The 17,558-nt window shown below is 37.9% G+C and overlaps 1 protein-coding gene across 1 annotated transcript in view; it reads right to left on the reverse strand.

Moving 5' to 3' along the window:
• LOC128222656 (paladin-like) overlaps nucleotides 1-17,558 on the reverse strand; it is a 48,089-nt gene that overhangs the window by 23,915 nt on the left and 6,616 nt on the right. The window contains exons 2-4 of the mRNA XM_052931762.1: nucleotides 13,460-13,591; nucleotides 2,571-2,743; nucleotides 1,003-1,167 (exon numbers count right to left, since the gene is read on the reverse strand). Coding sequence (XP_052787722.1) covers nucleotides 1,003-1,167; nucleotides 2,571-2,743; nucleotides 13,460-13,535 — 414 coding nt within the window. The 5' untranslated portion in view covers nucleotides 13,536-13,591. The remainder of the gene's footprint in view (nucleotides 1-1,002; nucleotides 1,168-2,570; nucleotides 2,744-13,459; nucleotides 13,592-17,558) is intronic.

Below are 17,558 nucleotides of genomic sequence, written 5' to 3' on the forward strand. Positions count from 1 at the left end.
ATTACAAATTTGAAGAGCAGATTACCGGATAAATATCACGATACCGGTATTTCGTTCAAATTCCATGTAATGTTATACTAAATATATCCACAAAATCTTTGAACTACCCTCATACGTGTACGTGAGGGACAGCGTCACCCAGTTGTCCGTGTATTGTACAAGTTAAGAATGCCATGTAGGATAACATGGGGAAATTGATTTGTACGAGCACAAGTTTAAAGATGCACTCTTACTAACAAATAAGATTTACCACAATTAATTCATTTTTAATATACCAAAAAGGATGGATAGATGTCGAAAACAATGGTTCTTATGAAGGATACCCAGTTTAATTGGAAAGAAATGTGCAAAAACACGGTATTTCTACCTTATGAGACGATGGTATATCCCAGTAAATCTTTAAGCACTCAACAATTATTTAATATTGTTGCGTTTTTAGTTATTAAAAACACGATTACAATCTTGTTATCAGTAATTAATATTTTCCATAAATGTTTTATTTATTAAGTAGTTAGAGGTTTATCACTCAAAATTAATGTGTTTATACATGTGTATGTATGATGTTTTATAAGACTGTCACTTTAAAGTAAAATATCAAACGACTTTTCATGTACGAGGGTTGTTCGGGAATTTCGCTGAGTTTTAACATCAAATTAACATAAAGAGTTGAAAATGTTTGTAAATTGGTAGTAAGATATGAACTTAAACCCTTACCACAGGGATGGGAAGAAATTGGCGTATTTCATCAAACGCTAGATTGAGATTTCTGGTATCCATGACAACTCACCTTACTTAGATAAATTGATCACAACGTTTGCGAAAAAGGTGAAGTTTAAATATGATATCACCATAATTATTAAAGACAATTTAGCGTCTATTTTGAAGTATGTGCCATTAGAAGTATCTTAAACACCTCTCATGGTTTTCAGGGTTAGGCAATTCAGAACGTTTTATAGGTGTGATACTACTTATGTTGTATGAGCATATTATACAAAGACCTACCGGATATGACTCGTTTTCTAACGCCTTGATAATGGAGGCTAACTCTCGGGCGGTCGGCTGGCCGCTCCAGTAGACGGGCGCCCAGCTCTTGGCCTGCATGAGCGACAGCTGCCGCGATGACTCCCCTTCCGGTAGGCAGTGGTCCCGCACCAACACATACTCCCCCTGCGTACATGTGCATAACATAAATCAATAACTTGCTTTGTTAACATTATATTTTTTTATGTTCGTGCCGTAAACGATGAGAAAATTATACGTTTCGAGGGAACTGCTAATTATTTTCGCAGAATCGTGATTGCATTATCAACTTCACAAATATAATTCCCTCCAGCACAAAGGACCTATTCAATAAAGGTTAAATGTGCCATAAGAAAAAAAAAACAATTTCAACTGCTTTGAAGGACACGGTAAATATTGTTTTCGAGTGAAACTGATCTTATTCAAAATACGTTGTTTCTTCTTTTTCTTCATTTAAAAAGAGTTCTTTCATGTACAGTACCGTAATGATTTTTAAGACGGCAAAAAGTCCTTTGGTCCACACAACCGAATTGTCAGGCGATTGTTATTTGCTTGACAAAATCGTTAACGATACGTTCATGTCACATGTTTTAAACAAGTACTGCGGGGGGCTGTCTAAAGTAAGACTTTATCCCCAAATGGCTTTCTGTCACTTCATCTCAGGCTTTAAAAGTTGTCAAAAGGCACTAGTGATATAAGAGGCTTTTTAGATTTGTTCAACCCTGCATGGTCAAAGAATGAGGCGAAAGTGTTTTTAGTTCCTGTTGTTGTTGAGTTTAATTTCCTAAAAAATAAACAAACAAATCAGGGTTTGAAGAAATCTGAAAATAATCTATGATTGATAGTGGTAAAACGGGTGATACGCCAGGGGCTTTTCGATTTTCTTAAAAAAGCAGTTAAATTGATAGAATTTGTTTAAATCTTAAGTTGTGCGTTTTGGTTATCACCTTTTGAGTTTTGTCTTAAAGCATTTTTTTTGTTTATGGTGCCAAACCATGGTTTGGATCAGATCAGATATAAGTAAGCTAAAATATTTATTTATAAACCATATAACTTTTTTATTGAAAAGTTGGTTTACTTTCTAGTTTGATCAAGTTTCACTTTCCGTTATTAAACAATACAGGTAGAACTATGACTTTTTAACTAAAATGACAGAGCAGTGACACACTAAACCTTTCAAAGTACATTTTCGAACTGTTCAAATTTCTACTGATTTACAAAGTTCCAAGCGTTACCAAAAAGGTAAACCTCGTACCAATATTGAACACATAAAGCAGAAGCAGATGGAAGACGTGTAGTGAACCTATGCGGTAAAGTTCCGCGCGCTAAACTATTGCCCCCCTGGGCCCCGATTAAATAAAGATCGGAAGGATTAAGATCGTAAATTTCCAGGCGTTAACCTGTTTCTGGAGTGAATTGCGTTTTAACATAACATATATCGTCGTAAGAGATTTGATGCATAGACTCTGCCCGTAACTTTACGGATGTCCCCGAGCACTCTTAAGCAGTGTAAGATCTACGACTTTTGATTATCGAAGTAGGGCCCTGACCTGTATGAGGAGATGTTTGGGTTGTTTGTCACCAACGCTACCATACACGAGCGGCTCGTTGAAGTCTGGCACGTGCTGGTACTCCTCCATGCAGTTCTTGATGATCACCGGACCAACGTGGTTGTCCGTGCGCGTCACATTTGTACCTTCGAAAATGAGGTCCACCTCGTCATCTGCAAAGGGCAAGAAGAACGTTCATTTACTTAAAATGAGATTTATTAGATACCAGAAATGCACTTTTGGATCAGTCACGATTACCAGTTAAACTAGATACTTCATATCCTTCAAATATGAACTCTAAATGGAAATATTGCACACGTTTTCGAGAAATGCTTTCTGAAATTAAATGCTTTTTTGTAATATGGCGCCACAAATAATATTAAAGCATTCTTACATTGAGCGCCATTAGCCTCAAAAGAAGCTTGAATTATTATGTTTTTAATGAAGTATTCTGATTTCTTAATGACAATAAGGGACTGTTCGATGTGTCATACGAATAAACGATGGCTGAGTGCTAAAATGGGTAGGCAAAAACCATTTCTAGAGTCGATGAAATTGTCTCGGACAATACAATTCTGGTTATAATAGCATTAAGTGTCCATAAGAATGCGTACCCCATTTTTGACATTACCTGCAGGGCTGCAGTCAAATAGCTATACAAGATATCTTCATCAATTTTGGAAACTCCGAAGATGTCATCCTTGAGAAAAAGTGGAACAGAAATGGGAGTAAATTCACATACATCATAGATATCACCCAGTGGACTGACAGCAGAAAAAAAATCCCTAAAGAAACTGCTTTAAACTAGAATCATATTCCAGACAAAAAAGTCCAGACTGAATATACTCGAATGGAGAAAAAAGTCAAGAATAGCTGTAAATTATACAAAATTACACTGATTGACAACAGCAGTATTGGTTCAAATTGCAACACACCAGAATGATAACTAAAGCCTTTACATAACAACACGCCATCTAGCGAGACGCAGAGTAAACAAATGTTCTGTGTAAACAAGCAAATCAAGGTCGGCCTTTCATCAAGATTTCCTTAATGGTAACCTGAAGTTAGCCCACCTCCTATAGGAAAAGGTACAGGTCTAAATGTGAACTCCACATGAACAGAATGGGGTAGTCCAAATTAGTCCACAGGATGGGGATCCTACAGTGTCCAGAGGACATAATCGATAAACATCTTTAATTTTACTTAAATATGAAATTGAAATCAGGCTGTTTTTTATTGAATTATTGATAAATGAAGACACTAAGACTTTGCTCTTAAGATTAAGAGTAATCTAAGATAGATGCTTATTGAATACGGTACAACACCGGCTGAAAGAAAGGGGTGATATGATGGATAGAGACACCACCTAGAAAAAAGGCGCTCAATATGGCTTATAGAAACACCGACTTGTAGACAATGGTATCCTAAACAAAGCTATCACCATCGTCTGTGTCATTTTAGCATCAATAAAGGCAAAGATTCTATATGCGACAAGAACCTCTCAAAAGCTGTCTGCTGCTGGTAGTAATTGACCGGATCATGAAGACCACCCGAGATAGACCAGAAGGAAAATGTTGACCTTTAAAAATCAGCTCGAAGATCTCGACTTTCCAGATGACATAGGAATCCTGTCCCACAACTACTCTAAAATTCAACAAAGGTTGACTCAACACTATTAAGACAAAATAGCTCAAAACAATTCAGGCAATGGATATAACATTTGGAAGACAGAAAACAACAGAGGACAATATAGAAGCACGACTTGGAAAAGCCCGTTCCTACTTCAAGCATGGAAAAACATACACATCCATTAGACCGTTCTGTACGCAATTTTGTACTTGGAAACGATAATTTGAAACAGACCAGACCAAGAATTCTGAACCAAGAGTTAAAGTGTCAAGCAAAGCAACAACTAACCACAGAGTTTATACTGCAGAGTTGTATATGAATTGGCCAAAACTTTGCGAAGAAACCAACGCAACACAGAAAGAAAATCCATCCGCAGTGAAAAGAAGAAATCTCAAAATCGATCTAATGAACAAAATTGGCATTGTCCGGCGCCAAACAAGAAAGGGCAAACCTAATGCAATGGAAAGCTGGAAAGGCCGTATGCTCCAAGATGAATGAAGTTGTTTGAGGTAAGGTAAAGACCAAGAGATGTATACATGGTAACTATGCGTGTAGATGCATTTATGTTGTTTAGAACATAACAACGTGGTCACCCTGGCTGCCTACTAAATTCGTTCGGCCTGCGACATTTTGCTAGCCGCCGTTGATATTTAATTAACAAAACAATGTTAAGAGAGGCTTGTTTCTCGTTTATTGTCTGTTTGCCTAACGCCTTTAAACAGGATATTGATTACATTTTAGTCTGCTGGGCAGCAGCAGCTTGTGAAGGTCAGTGTGTCATAACTACTTTGGCAACCAAACTTACATCGAATTTGGCATCAGTCATGTATGATCAGATAATTCAAAGTACGAAATCGAAATCATGGTCGTTTGTACATTTCTTCCGGAAATATTACAATGCACTTATGAATGATCTCGCCGTTGGCTGCCATTTGAATTACCAAACACAAATATTTTTTGTATATAAAAGCTTTACTCCGGTATTTCTTTAATACGTAGGCGTTTGACGGTAGCTTCAATTGACAGCTTGTTTTTTTTATAGACATTTTATTGCAGTCATTTTTTCCCATCGTTCTTGTGCCAGTTTCTTGTTTCTTAAGTGCCCATTCAACAAACCGGTCCCCGGGAAATGTCATACAATTAAGATCTCAATATACATGCATAATTTACGACAGATACTATATCAACATGGCAGTATAAAAAAATGAATGCTTAATTTTACAGTTATCTCATAGAAATGAGAACGAGACAATACCAAATGAATTGAGTTTATGTGGAATTTAAATGAAGAAGCAACACAAGGAACTGGAGGGAAAAACACAATTGTACGAAATGTTGAGAAGAATTTTGTTTCAATTGCTTAAGAAGACACATCTTGGTAGTTTTTTACTACAAGACATGCGTATATTTCACACAAATAGTGTTGATCTGAATTGAGAGTTTTTCTATGTTGGCATTTACACACAATTAAAACGACCACGTACAAGGGTATAACTACCAATACAAAAGTACAATATTGTCGCGGAGAGTCGTAGAAAGTAAAGTTAAATGAATTGAACTGTGATTTTTCCCAGGGAAAGAGGCAATAATGGTTCATAAAGCTTTCTCTCGATTTCTGTGAACACCAGTTTGATCACTCTTGGTGGGGGTTATACCATCTTGTAATGGATCGATTAACACTGATGCGCTTAATTAATAATGGTATCTAATGTTCCTGTGGATGTTTAATTACATCTTATTCATAAGGGACTTGTACCGTGCTGCAATGGAGGCTTGTTGCTTGCTACAATATGTGCTTGTTCCATGCTAGAATAGAAGCTTGTTCCATGCTTCAATATAAACTTGTTCGATGCTACATTAGGGACTTGTACCATGCTACAATAGATATTTGTTGCTTGCTATAGTATGGGCTTCTTCTTACAAGGTTGGTTCCGTGCTTCAATTGGGGCTTGGTCCATGCTACAATAGGTGCTTGTTCCTTGCTACAATAGGGGCTTGGTCCATGCTACAATAGGTGCTTGTTCCATGCTTCAGTAATAGGTGCTTGTTCCATGCTAAAATAGGTGCTTGTTCCATGCTACAGTAATAGGTACTTGTTCCATGTTACAATAGGTGCTTGATCCATGCTACAATAGAGGCTTGTGCCATGCTACAATAGAGGCTTGTTCCATGCTACAATAGAGGCTTGTTCCATGCTACAATAAAGGCTTATTCCATGCTACAATAGAGGCTTGTGCCATGCTACAATAGGTGCTTGTGCCATGCTACAATAGAGGCTTGTTCCATGCTACAATAAAGGCTTATTCCATGCTACAATAGAGACTTGTTCCATGCTACAATAGGTGCTTGTTCCATGCTACATTTGAGGCTTGTTCCATGCTTCAATAGAGGTTTGCCTCATGCTACATTAGAGGTTTATTCCGTTTTACAATAGGGGTTGCTCAATAAGGTAATAAGGGCTTGTCCCGTGCATCAATATGGGGTTGTTCCGTGCTACAATAGGGACGTTTTCCATGCTACAAAAGAAGTTTGTTTCCCGTGCTTTAATATGGGGCTTGACCGTTCTACAATAGGGGTTTGACCGTGCTACAATAGGGTCTTGATCGTCATACAATAGGGTCTTGACCGTGCTACAATAGGGGTGTGTTCCGGGCTACAAGTGGGGCTTCCTGTGCTTCAATATGGGGTTTGACCGTGCTACAATAAAGGCGTGTTCCGGGCTACAAGTGGGGCTTCCAGTGCTTCAATAGGGGTTTAACCGTGCTACAATAGGGGTTTGACCGTGCTACAATAGGGGTTTGACCGTGCTACAATAGGGGTTTGACCGTGCTATAATAAAGGCGTGTTCCGGGCTACAAGTGGGGCTTCCAGTGCTTCAATAGGGGTTTAACCGTGCTACAATAGGGGTTTGACCGTGCTACATAGGGGTTTGACCGTGCTACAATAGGGGCGTGTTCCGGGCTACAAGTGGGGCTTCCCGTGCTTCAATAGGAGCTTGACCGTGCTGTAATAGGGTCGTGTTCCAGGCTGCCAGTGGGGCTTCCCGTACTTCAATATGGGCTTGACCGTGCTGCAATAGGGTTGTGTTCCAGGCTGCCAGTGGGGCATCCCGTGCTTCAATATGGGCTTGACCGTGCTGCAATAGGGTCGTGTTCCGGGCTACAAGTGGGGCTTCCTGTGCTTCAATATGGGGCTTGACCGGGTTTAAATTTGGCCTTGTTCTGTGCTACAATTTGGACTTGTCTCGCGCTACAATGGATGCTTGTTCCGTGCAACAATAAAAGTTTTTTCTCGAGCTACATTCGTATATGCTTATTCGTGCTATTTTAGGGGTTTATTCCGTATCTACAACAGGGATTGTTCCATGCGACAACAGGCTGAAGAATGTTGATTTGCTAACCTTGTAACAAAAACGTTCAATGCGTTAGCAACGAAAACAGTGTTATTGGGGGTTTTTTCAATTACTGTATAGCATTGTCCATCTATTCCCTGATTAATCAAAGCTTAAATATTCTTGTTTAAGAAATTTCTAGGTTACAGCTGTTTCAAAATGAAAAGAATGGCCTAATAACCTAAAGTAACTGTTTCTTACTTTAAATAGAACCACCATAAACGCTATGCAATGCACTATGTAACAGTCGTTTGTTGTTTTGAAACATTGGATAATGAAGGAGTAGTCATTCAATGCGAATTAAGAAAAGAAGATCATTAAAGGGCTTCGGTCACTGTCCGTATGCATAGGCCTATCTTAAAAATATTTAAAACTTGCGTGTGATCTGCGTCTGTTGTCTTGTGGCGTGTGTTTCTCGTTGTTGTATGTTGGTATATGGACCCCTGAACCTTTCAACTAGGTACCAATGAATTAAGACTGGGTTGGTAACAATGCCACTTTTTCAAGATTTTACAAGATTTTTTTTTAAATAATCAAACATGACAAATTTTGCTGTTATTTCTGATTGATGTAATTTGGTGTTCATTAATCGTCGTTATTATGCTATGTGGCCATACGTTGAAAAAAAATAGACTTCAAAAAAAAAAAAACAGGCATGGGCAAGGTATAGCTTAGGCATAATCTATGAATATAGGGAAATAAAGTCACATACTTTAGTTGTTGATTCGAAATGTCAGACAAGGTTATGTGAAATTCTGGAAAAAAAACAAGATTACTCTTCGGTATAAATCTGCGGGGGGCAATCTATCTTTTCCATGTTTTTGCCTCGCATTAGCTCTTTCATGCGTACACTATGAGTGATAATTTGAAAATATGTTTTTCTTAGGAGAAATTATGAAGCGACAAGAAACCTCTGAAGCAATAATTAAGAAATTATGTCTCCTAGATAACAATAAATTTCAGTTTAGTTTGCATGGGCGATAATAGGCCCCTCCCCGAAACCCGAGAAAGAAAAATAAGAAAAAGGAAAGCAAAAACAACTTTTGCGTAAATCCATGGAAACCTCTTCTATAACTACTGCTGACAAAAATTAGATCGCCGATTTTGTATATATAAGTTCTAAAAAGGTTGTTTTATGCAATTCTTAAACCGTTAGTAACGGTTTATGCCATAAAACATTAATTTTCAAAAGTAAATACGAAAATGTACGATCTGATTTTTTGTCAGCAATCTTAAATCATTGGTTTGCAGAAATTTATGCAAAAAATTGCTCTTTTCAAGACAAAAAATTTAAAAAAAGTTGTAAAAATTGTATTACTGTGAGAGTGCAGCTTTAAAGCCCAGCAATCAAGCTTTTGTATACAGCCATAATTTCACTAGTTATACATAGGGACAAGTCGTCGATTAATTGTATTAAACCATAACATATTTTTATGAAACTTCACTTAAAGTACAATAAGGATTAAGAAAAGTGCATCTCTAAATTGTAACCTTAGGTATAAAATTCTCAAATATATCAGACCACTTAAATGCAGACACACAAATTCAAAACGTTGCAAGTACCTTTTACAAAATACAAAAATATACATTTTGCTTGATTTCAAAATTAGCTATAAACCTTACACTAGTATTATTAAGATTTCTATATGACAGTATTGTGTGTATGAACATATTAATATGTATATGGTAACTGTGTATACAAAAATAAATGACAAAAAAGTAATTGCTTTCATAAAGCGTTGTTCCTCAAGTAAGTCATATGACGTTTTCAACTGAGACATGATCTAGATAAAAACAGTTCATCATGCGAAACCTGTTTTCATATTCCTTGTTTAAGCATACATACGACTCGCTTAAGGTGGCCGCAACACTGAACGCAATGATGTATCCCGCTAATCAACTTTACATCATTTTCAAGCAATTAACATTTCTAAGAAACATCATAAATTGATTCCCTTAACATGATGTTCATTTTTTGTGGAGTACACATCACGCCTCCACGCTCACCATGCACCAACACATAGAGTATCATCCCCGTTCTCCATACCATATATTGTGATAATGTGTAGGTTGTGACATTCAAATAAAACATTTTCCATTACCGTTACACATTTTTGAAATTTTCTACTTAAGGACGTCAGTTTGAAGCCTTCCGTCTAGAAGATGGTCTCGTGCTAATATCTCATTAGACATTTTAGAATTGCAAAACTGAAACTCATTAATAAGACAATCTGAGCATTTCGGATAACGAACACTTTATTTTATTGAACAAAAAGACGACATATGAGACACTGCAGACAACAAGGCCTCAATAATTTTAGGAAAATCACGTTCACATTTTTTAAAAGGAAGTGAAAAGCGCAGTGTTTATTGTTACTCGAAGAAAAAACATTGGCATTTTAGCACATGTTTACAACAAAGACGTCATTATATTGTATAATAAATATCCCAAGTCATTGAAGTACCTTAGTTGCAAAGCAATGGTTCTTCTTTTGTGTTACATTTAGAGTTTTGTCTAAGTGATACTTCTCCTAGCAGATGTAGTTACCTCGGTACTTATACAAGATTCTTGATAGTAATGACTTTTGTTGTCATTTGTTGATCATAATGTTAAGTACTAAAACTGTATAGGTCTGTTACTGATATTCTCCAGTTTAAATTGTATCAGATCCAGCTGCACTATCAGCTAAGAATGTAAGGCAAAGTATGTGAGTTAAATAGCGTGTTCAATACATGAATTCAAAGAACGCATTCATATTTAACAACACCCATTTCTATAAATTATCATTAAATAACCCGAGGTTATGCATTAACAATCCCATACTTATTCACACATATATGGAAACAGTAGAACTACATGACAATGCGTATATTACGTATAGCAGCAAGAAGCAAATACGATAACGCCCGAAGACCCTATTGTCCGAAAAAAAAACGCCAGTTAATCGCAACGCCCAAAGGCCCTAACACCCAAACACCTTAACATTCAGTTGCCAACACCAGATTACAGCAACGAGACACCAACAACCTGACACTATCAACTAGACTTCAAGAACAAGACACCAACAGCCAGATACCAAAATATCAGATCACAACATCCAAAACCAGACACCCAGACTCCAATAACATGACTTCGACAACCAGAAACCAACAACTAGACACCAATTGCCATATACCAACAATCGTGCCTGGTTGTTTTGGCACGATCACCAGGCACCAACGACCAGGCACCATCACCAGACCACAACGACCAAGCACCATCACCAGGCCACAACGACCAGGCACGATCACCAGGCACCAACGACCAGGCACCATCACCAGACCACAACGACCAGGCACCATCACCAGACCACAACGACCAGGCACCATCACCAGACCACAACGACCAGGCACCATCACCAGACCACAACGACCAGGCACCATCACCAGACCACAACAACTAGGCACCATCACCAGACCACAACGACCAAGCACCATCACCAGACCACAACGACCAGACAACATCGCCAGACCACAACAACTAGGCACCATCACCAGACCACAACAACCAGGCACCATCACCAGACCACAAAGACCACAACGACCAGGCACCATCACCAGACCACAACAACTAGGTACCATCACCAGACCACAACGACCAGGCACCATCACCAGGCACCATCACCAGACCACAACGACCAGGCACCATCACCAGACCACAACGACCAGGCACCATCACCAGACCACAACGACCAGGCACCATCACCAGACCACAACAACTAGGTACCATCACCAGACCACAACGACCAGGCACCATCACCAGGCCACAACGACCAGGCACCATCACCAGACCACAACAACTAGGCACCATCACCAGACCACAACGACCAAGCACCATCACCAGACCACAACGATCAGACACCATCGCCAGACCACAACAACTAGGTACCATCACCAGACCACAACGACCAGGCACCATCACCAGGCACCATCACCAGACCACAACGACCAGGCACCATCACCAAACCACAACGACCAGGCACCATCACCAGACCACAACGACCAGGCACCATCACCAGACCACAACGACCAGGCACCATCACCAGACCACAACGACCAGGCACCATCACCAGACCACAACGACCAAGCACCATCACCAGACCACAACGACCAGACAACATCGCCAGACCACAACAACTAGGCACCATCACCAGACCACAACAACCAGGCACCATCACCAGACCACAAAGACCACAACGACCAGGCACCATCACCAGACCACAACGACCAGGCACCAACACCAGGCACCAACAATCACACAAAAAACAACAACCAGATATCATCAACCAAACAAGAAGCAGATATCGACAACAAGGACCATCAATTACAAACCAAGTACTAGCCACCTTTAACCAGACAAAATCAGCCATACACCAACACGAAGACCACACCAAACAAGCCACAACAACCAGAAACCAACAACCAGACACCACCATCTAGCCACCAACAGCCGGACACGTTACAACATGCCAAACATAAATGTTTCCACTTGTTCTCTTCGTAGAAGCAACTTGCTTAGCACTTCTTAAACATTTTGCTGAATTAAAAATATTAAAATGTACATACATTCATAAACCATTTTCTCTAAACTACTGTCGAACTTATATCAACTGATCATGATTTAAAGTCTCACTTCTCGAACCTAAAGTCTCCCTCCTCGAACCTATGTTTTCGTATTGAGAGTCTCACATTACGAAATTATTTGATCTGATTGAACGTCTCACATTGCGAAACTAATCATCTGATTGAAGGTCTCACATTTCGAAATTATGTCGTCTGATTGATGGTCTCACATTTCGAAATTTTGTCATCTGATTGAAGGTCTCACATTGCGAAACTAACCATCTAATTAAATGGCTCACATTTCGAAATTATGTCATCTGATTGAAGGTCTTACATTGCGAAACTAATCATCTGATTGAATGTTTCACATTTCGAAATTGTGTCATCGTATTGAGAGTCTCACATTTCGAAATTGTGTCATCTGATTGAAGGTCTCACATTTCGAAATTATGTCATGTGATTGATCGTCCCACATTTCAAATTTATGTCATCTGATTGAAGGTCTCACATTGCGAAACTAATCATCTGATTGAAGGGCTCACATTTCGAAATTGTGTCATCTGATTGAACGTCTCACATTGCTAAAATAATCATCTGATTGAAGGTCTCATATTTCGAAATTGTGTCATCTGATTGAAGGTCTCACCTTTCGAAATTATGTCATCGGATTGATGGTCTCACATTTCGAAATTATGTCATCTGATTGAAGGTATCACATTTCGAAATTATGTCATTTGATAAATGGTCTCACATTTCGAAATTATTTCATCTGATTGAAGGTCTCATATTTCGAAATTATGTCATCTGATTGATGGTCTCACATTTCGAAATTATGTCATCTGATTGAAGGTCTCACATTTCGAAATTATGCCATCTGATTGAATGTCTCACATTTCGAAATTATGTCATCTGATTGAAGGTCTCACATTTCGAAATTATGCCATCTGATTGAATGTCTCATATTTCGAACCTTTGTGGTCGGATTGAACGTCTCCCTTTTCGTACCTTTTTCATCTTATTGAGAGTCTCACATTTCGATCCTACATTATCTGATTTGAAGTCTCACTTCTAATGCTGAAAACGCTGATGTAAAAATAATAGGGATACATAAATGATCATCGGAACTTTTCATTAATATGAACACGAGAGATTATGTCCATACAGGTGTGAATATACGTTGTTATTAATACAGAAACAGAATGTGTAAACGATACCAACGTACCAGAGTATGGTACAGAAAGGTTTATAAAAGAAATCCGCCCTGTACCTGTGGCGCGTCCCTGCCGGAAAGAGGTCCTTAGAGGCGTAGGTGGGGGAGTGTAGGAGCTGACCCCCGTCCCCATTTTGACTGCCGCGAATACGCCAAGCTATACGAATATCAGGGCCTCGATGGAGGATCCTGGAAGAAAGGTCAACATTGATGAAACACTTTGATATGAAAAACATTAAGGGAGAACCTTATGACATCTTAATCAATAATTTTATTACTGTCCAAAAACAATCATCTTCTAAAATAGGTGACATGATTTGAGTTGCTAGAGGCTAAAAAAAGACGAACTGAAGGACAACCAACCAATAACCAGATCGTATATCAGCTTTTGCCTTCTTCAATGACGTTGATTAAATGATAAACCCACCATGCCAGCATCTGTCTGACGTTTATGGTCATTGGCATCTTGTGTTGCCATTAGCTTTGACATACGCGCCTTAAGAAAATATTCAGAGAAAGACCCATGGGCAATTACTTAAATTAGTGGTATCATACAATTTGGGCGAAAGCTCCTGGCTCCCACATTATTTTTAATTCGGTTATGCTGGTTATTGTGGTTAACTGTTGTGGTCATGTAAGCAAAAAAGTACTTTATAGTAAACGATCAAGAAATGGGTATTTTTCTCATACATTTAGTTCAATACAATGAATCCATTTTTCATTCGAAAACATTCTGAATAAATCATCACTGACGTTTGATACACATCGTTGTTGGCAGAGTGATGTTTCAAACCTCGATGGCGGAGATAACAGGATGGTTTAATAGATTTTCTCAAAATATTGCTTTAATATGACTGACGTGTAACAACTCCGCCCAGGGTTCCCATTTCCTTCTACGGAAATTGAATAATTCCTCTCATTACTCTCCGTCAAGGGTTTTCCCCGGGCTTCGTGTTCCGACATGTTTTTCCTATTTCAATTTAATCTGTGTCTGAAAGCATCTCTGATTTTATTTTAGAAATGTCGTATACTATAAACACAATTTGATTAACTGTTTGTGAACAAATTCTCTTTTCTCATCTGCAAGATATTTATTCAGCAAGTCATACGTTTATTTTTCATTTTGTACGATTTTCGTATTTATAATGAAGTTTAATTTGAAAACAGTCGTACATTTTCCGATCTTAAGATGAAAGCGTACTATTTCCAGAAAAAAATACTTTTAAAGACGGTCTTAATTTAATTGAAAGTGAACATGACATCAAGAACATATAACAAATTATGGCGTCATGTTACCTGATATGACGTAACACTTAATAATATGTTTCCTGAACTAAAATTGTGTATAACATGGCGACTCGTGACAGATCCTATAAGATCAAATCCACCAACCGCTTAAAGCACCTGTTGGTAAACTGTTGTTCTTTATAATAGTGTTAACTGAGCGTGGTGTCTTAAGTATCGTACTGCTGTTGGTATTGGTTTGAAGTCTGCTGTACATAGATGTTGTGAAATGTGCGGGGTGCCTTGATTAACGTTCCTCTGACATTATGTTCATATTGGTGCGAACAATCTTGAGTATCATACTGCTGCTGACATTGGTGTAAAAATGCGAGTGTCTTGGGTGTCATACTGCTGTTCATATTGGTGTAAACAATGCGAGGTGTATTGGGTATCATACTGCTGTTCATATTGGTGTAAACAATGCGAGGTGTCTTGAGTATGACACTTTGTTTATATTGTTGTGTACTTTGGGAGTTGAATTTATTATCATACTTATGTTTGTATTGGTGTAAACAATGCGACGTGTCTTGAGAATCATACTTATGTTGATATTGGTGTAAACAATGCGACGTGTCTTGAGAATCATACTTAATATGTTGATATTGGTGTAAACAATGCGACGTATCTTGAGAATCATACTTATGTTGATATCGGTGTAAACAATGCGACGTAACTTGAGAATCATACTTATGTTGATATCGGTGTAAACAATGCGACGTGTCTTGAGAATCATACTTATGTTGATATTGGTGTAAACAATGCGACGTGTCTTGAGAATCATATTTATGTTGATATTGGTGTAAACAATGCGACGTGTCTTGAGAATCATACTTATGTTGATATTGGTGTAAACAATGCGACGTGTCTTGAGAATCATACTTATGTTGATATTTGGTGTAAACAATGCGACGTGTCTTGAGAATCATATTTATGTTGATATTGGTGTAAACAATGCGACGTGTCTTGAGAATCATACTTATGTTGATATTTGGTGTAAACAACGCGACCTGTCTTGAGAATCATATTTATGTTGATATTGGTGTAAACAATGCGACGTGTCTTGAGAATCATATTTATGTTGATATTTGGTGTAAACAATGCGACGTGTCTTGAGAATCATATTTATGTTGATATTGGTGTAAACAATGCGACGTGTCTTGAGAATCATACTTATGTTGATATTGGTGTAAACAATGCGACGTGTCTTGAGAATCATACTTATGTTGATATCGGTGTAAACAATGCGACGTGTCTTGAGAATCATACTTATGTTGATATTGGTGTAAACAATGCGACCTGTCTTGAGAATCATATTTATGTTGATATTGGTGTAAACAATGCGACGTGTCTTGAGAATCATACTAAATATGTTGATATTGGTGTAAACAATGCGACGTGTCTTGAGAATCATATTTATGTTGATATTGGTGTAAACAATGCGACGTGTCTTGAGAATCATACTTATGTTGATATTGGTGTAAACAATGCGACGTGTCTTGAGAATCATACTTATGTTGATATTGGTGTAAACAATGCGACGTGTCTTGAGAATCATACTTATGTTGATATTGGTGTAAACAATGCGACGTGTCTTGAGAATCATACTTATGTTGATATCGGTGTAAACAATGCGACGTGTCTTGAGAATCATACTTATGTTGATATTGGTGTAAACAATGCGACCTGTCTTGAGAATCATATTTATGTTGATATTGGTGTAAACAATGCGACGTGTCTTGAGAATCATACTAAATATGTTGATATTGGTGTAAACAATGCGACGTGTCTTGAGAATCATATTTATGTTGATATTGCTGTAAACAATGCGACGTGTCTTGAGAATCATACTTATGTTGATATTGGTGTAAACAATGCGACGTGTCTTGAGAATCATACTTATGTTGATATTTGGTGTAAACAACGCGACGTGTCTTGAGATTTATACTTATGTTGATATTGATGTTAACTGTATTGAGTTTCATACTGCTGTTCATTTTGGTGTAATTTGCGCGGGGTATCTTCAATATCATACTGCTTTTGATATTGGTGTCAACTGTGCGAGGTGTATCGAGTATCATACTTCTGTTTATATGTGTGCAAACTTTGCAAGGCATATTGGGTATTAAACTGCTGTTGATATTGATGTAAACTGTGCGGTTTTTCTTGAGAATCATACTGCTGTACTCCTTGTTTTTTTTGTATTTTTTTGGATTTTTGTCCTTGTGTTTTCAATCACAATCAGATTTATGCTACTCGAAAAAGATATATAACGCATCATGAATAATTTTATACTTAAAATAAAAGATGCCTACTATGAAAGGACAACACGCTTCGCCTTTGTCATTGTTAATATAAATTAGTTTAAATAAAAAAAATACATGTTATGTCTGGTTATATTGCGTTAATGAACATATTATCCTTGCTCAAAATTCAAAACATTAAATTGCCATGGCAAGTCACACGCTATGGATATTGTCCGCAAAAGTTCGCAGGAATGAGAGCCAATCCTCAAGAGACAGTTAAAGCTAAGATCCATTCATTTACTTAAAGTGTATAGAGTGCTGCCTATGTTTGGTATAATAATTATAGAAACTTGAAGAAGGTGTATTCTGTTAACGTTAATTGCCTTTATCGGCGGATGAATTCGCGAAGTAAAAATCCCGTATCGACAATGCATAACCAATGTTTTAAATAACATTTTAAATGTTCGTTAAACTGAGGGTTCGAGTGAATAATGATCTGAGAATGTCATTGATTATCACATTTGTTGACGACCTCTCTTATACATGTGTGTTTTTTGTCGACAAGTTTTATTAAGGTCTTACTGTCTGAAATATTCAATTAATATTATTACACAGTGGTAGGTGCTGAT

This window comes from Mya arenaria, chromosome 2 (assembly GCF_026914265.1).
Source record: "Mya arenaria isolate MELC-2E11 chromosome 2, ASM2691426v1".
NCBI classification, from domain to species: domain Eukaryota; kingdom Metazoa; phylum Mollusca; class Bivalvia; order Myida; family Myidae; genus Mya; species Mya arenaria.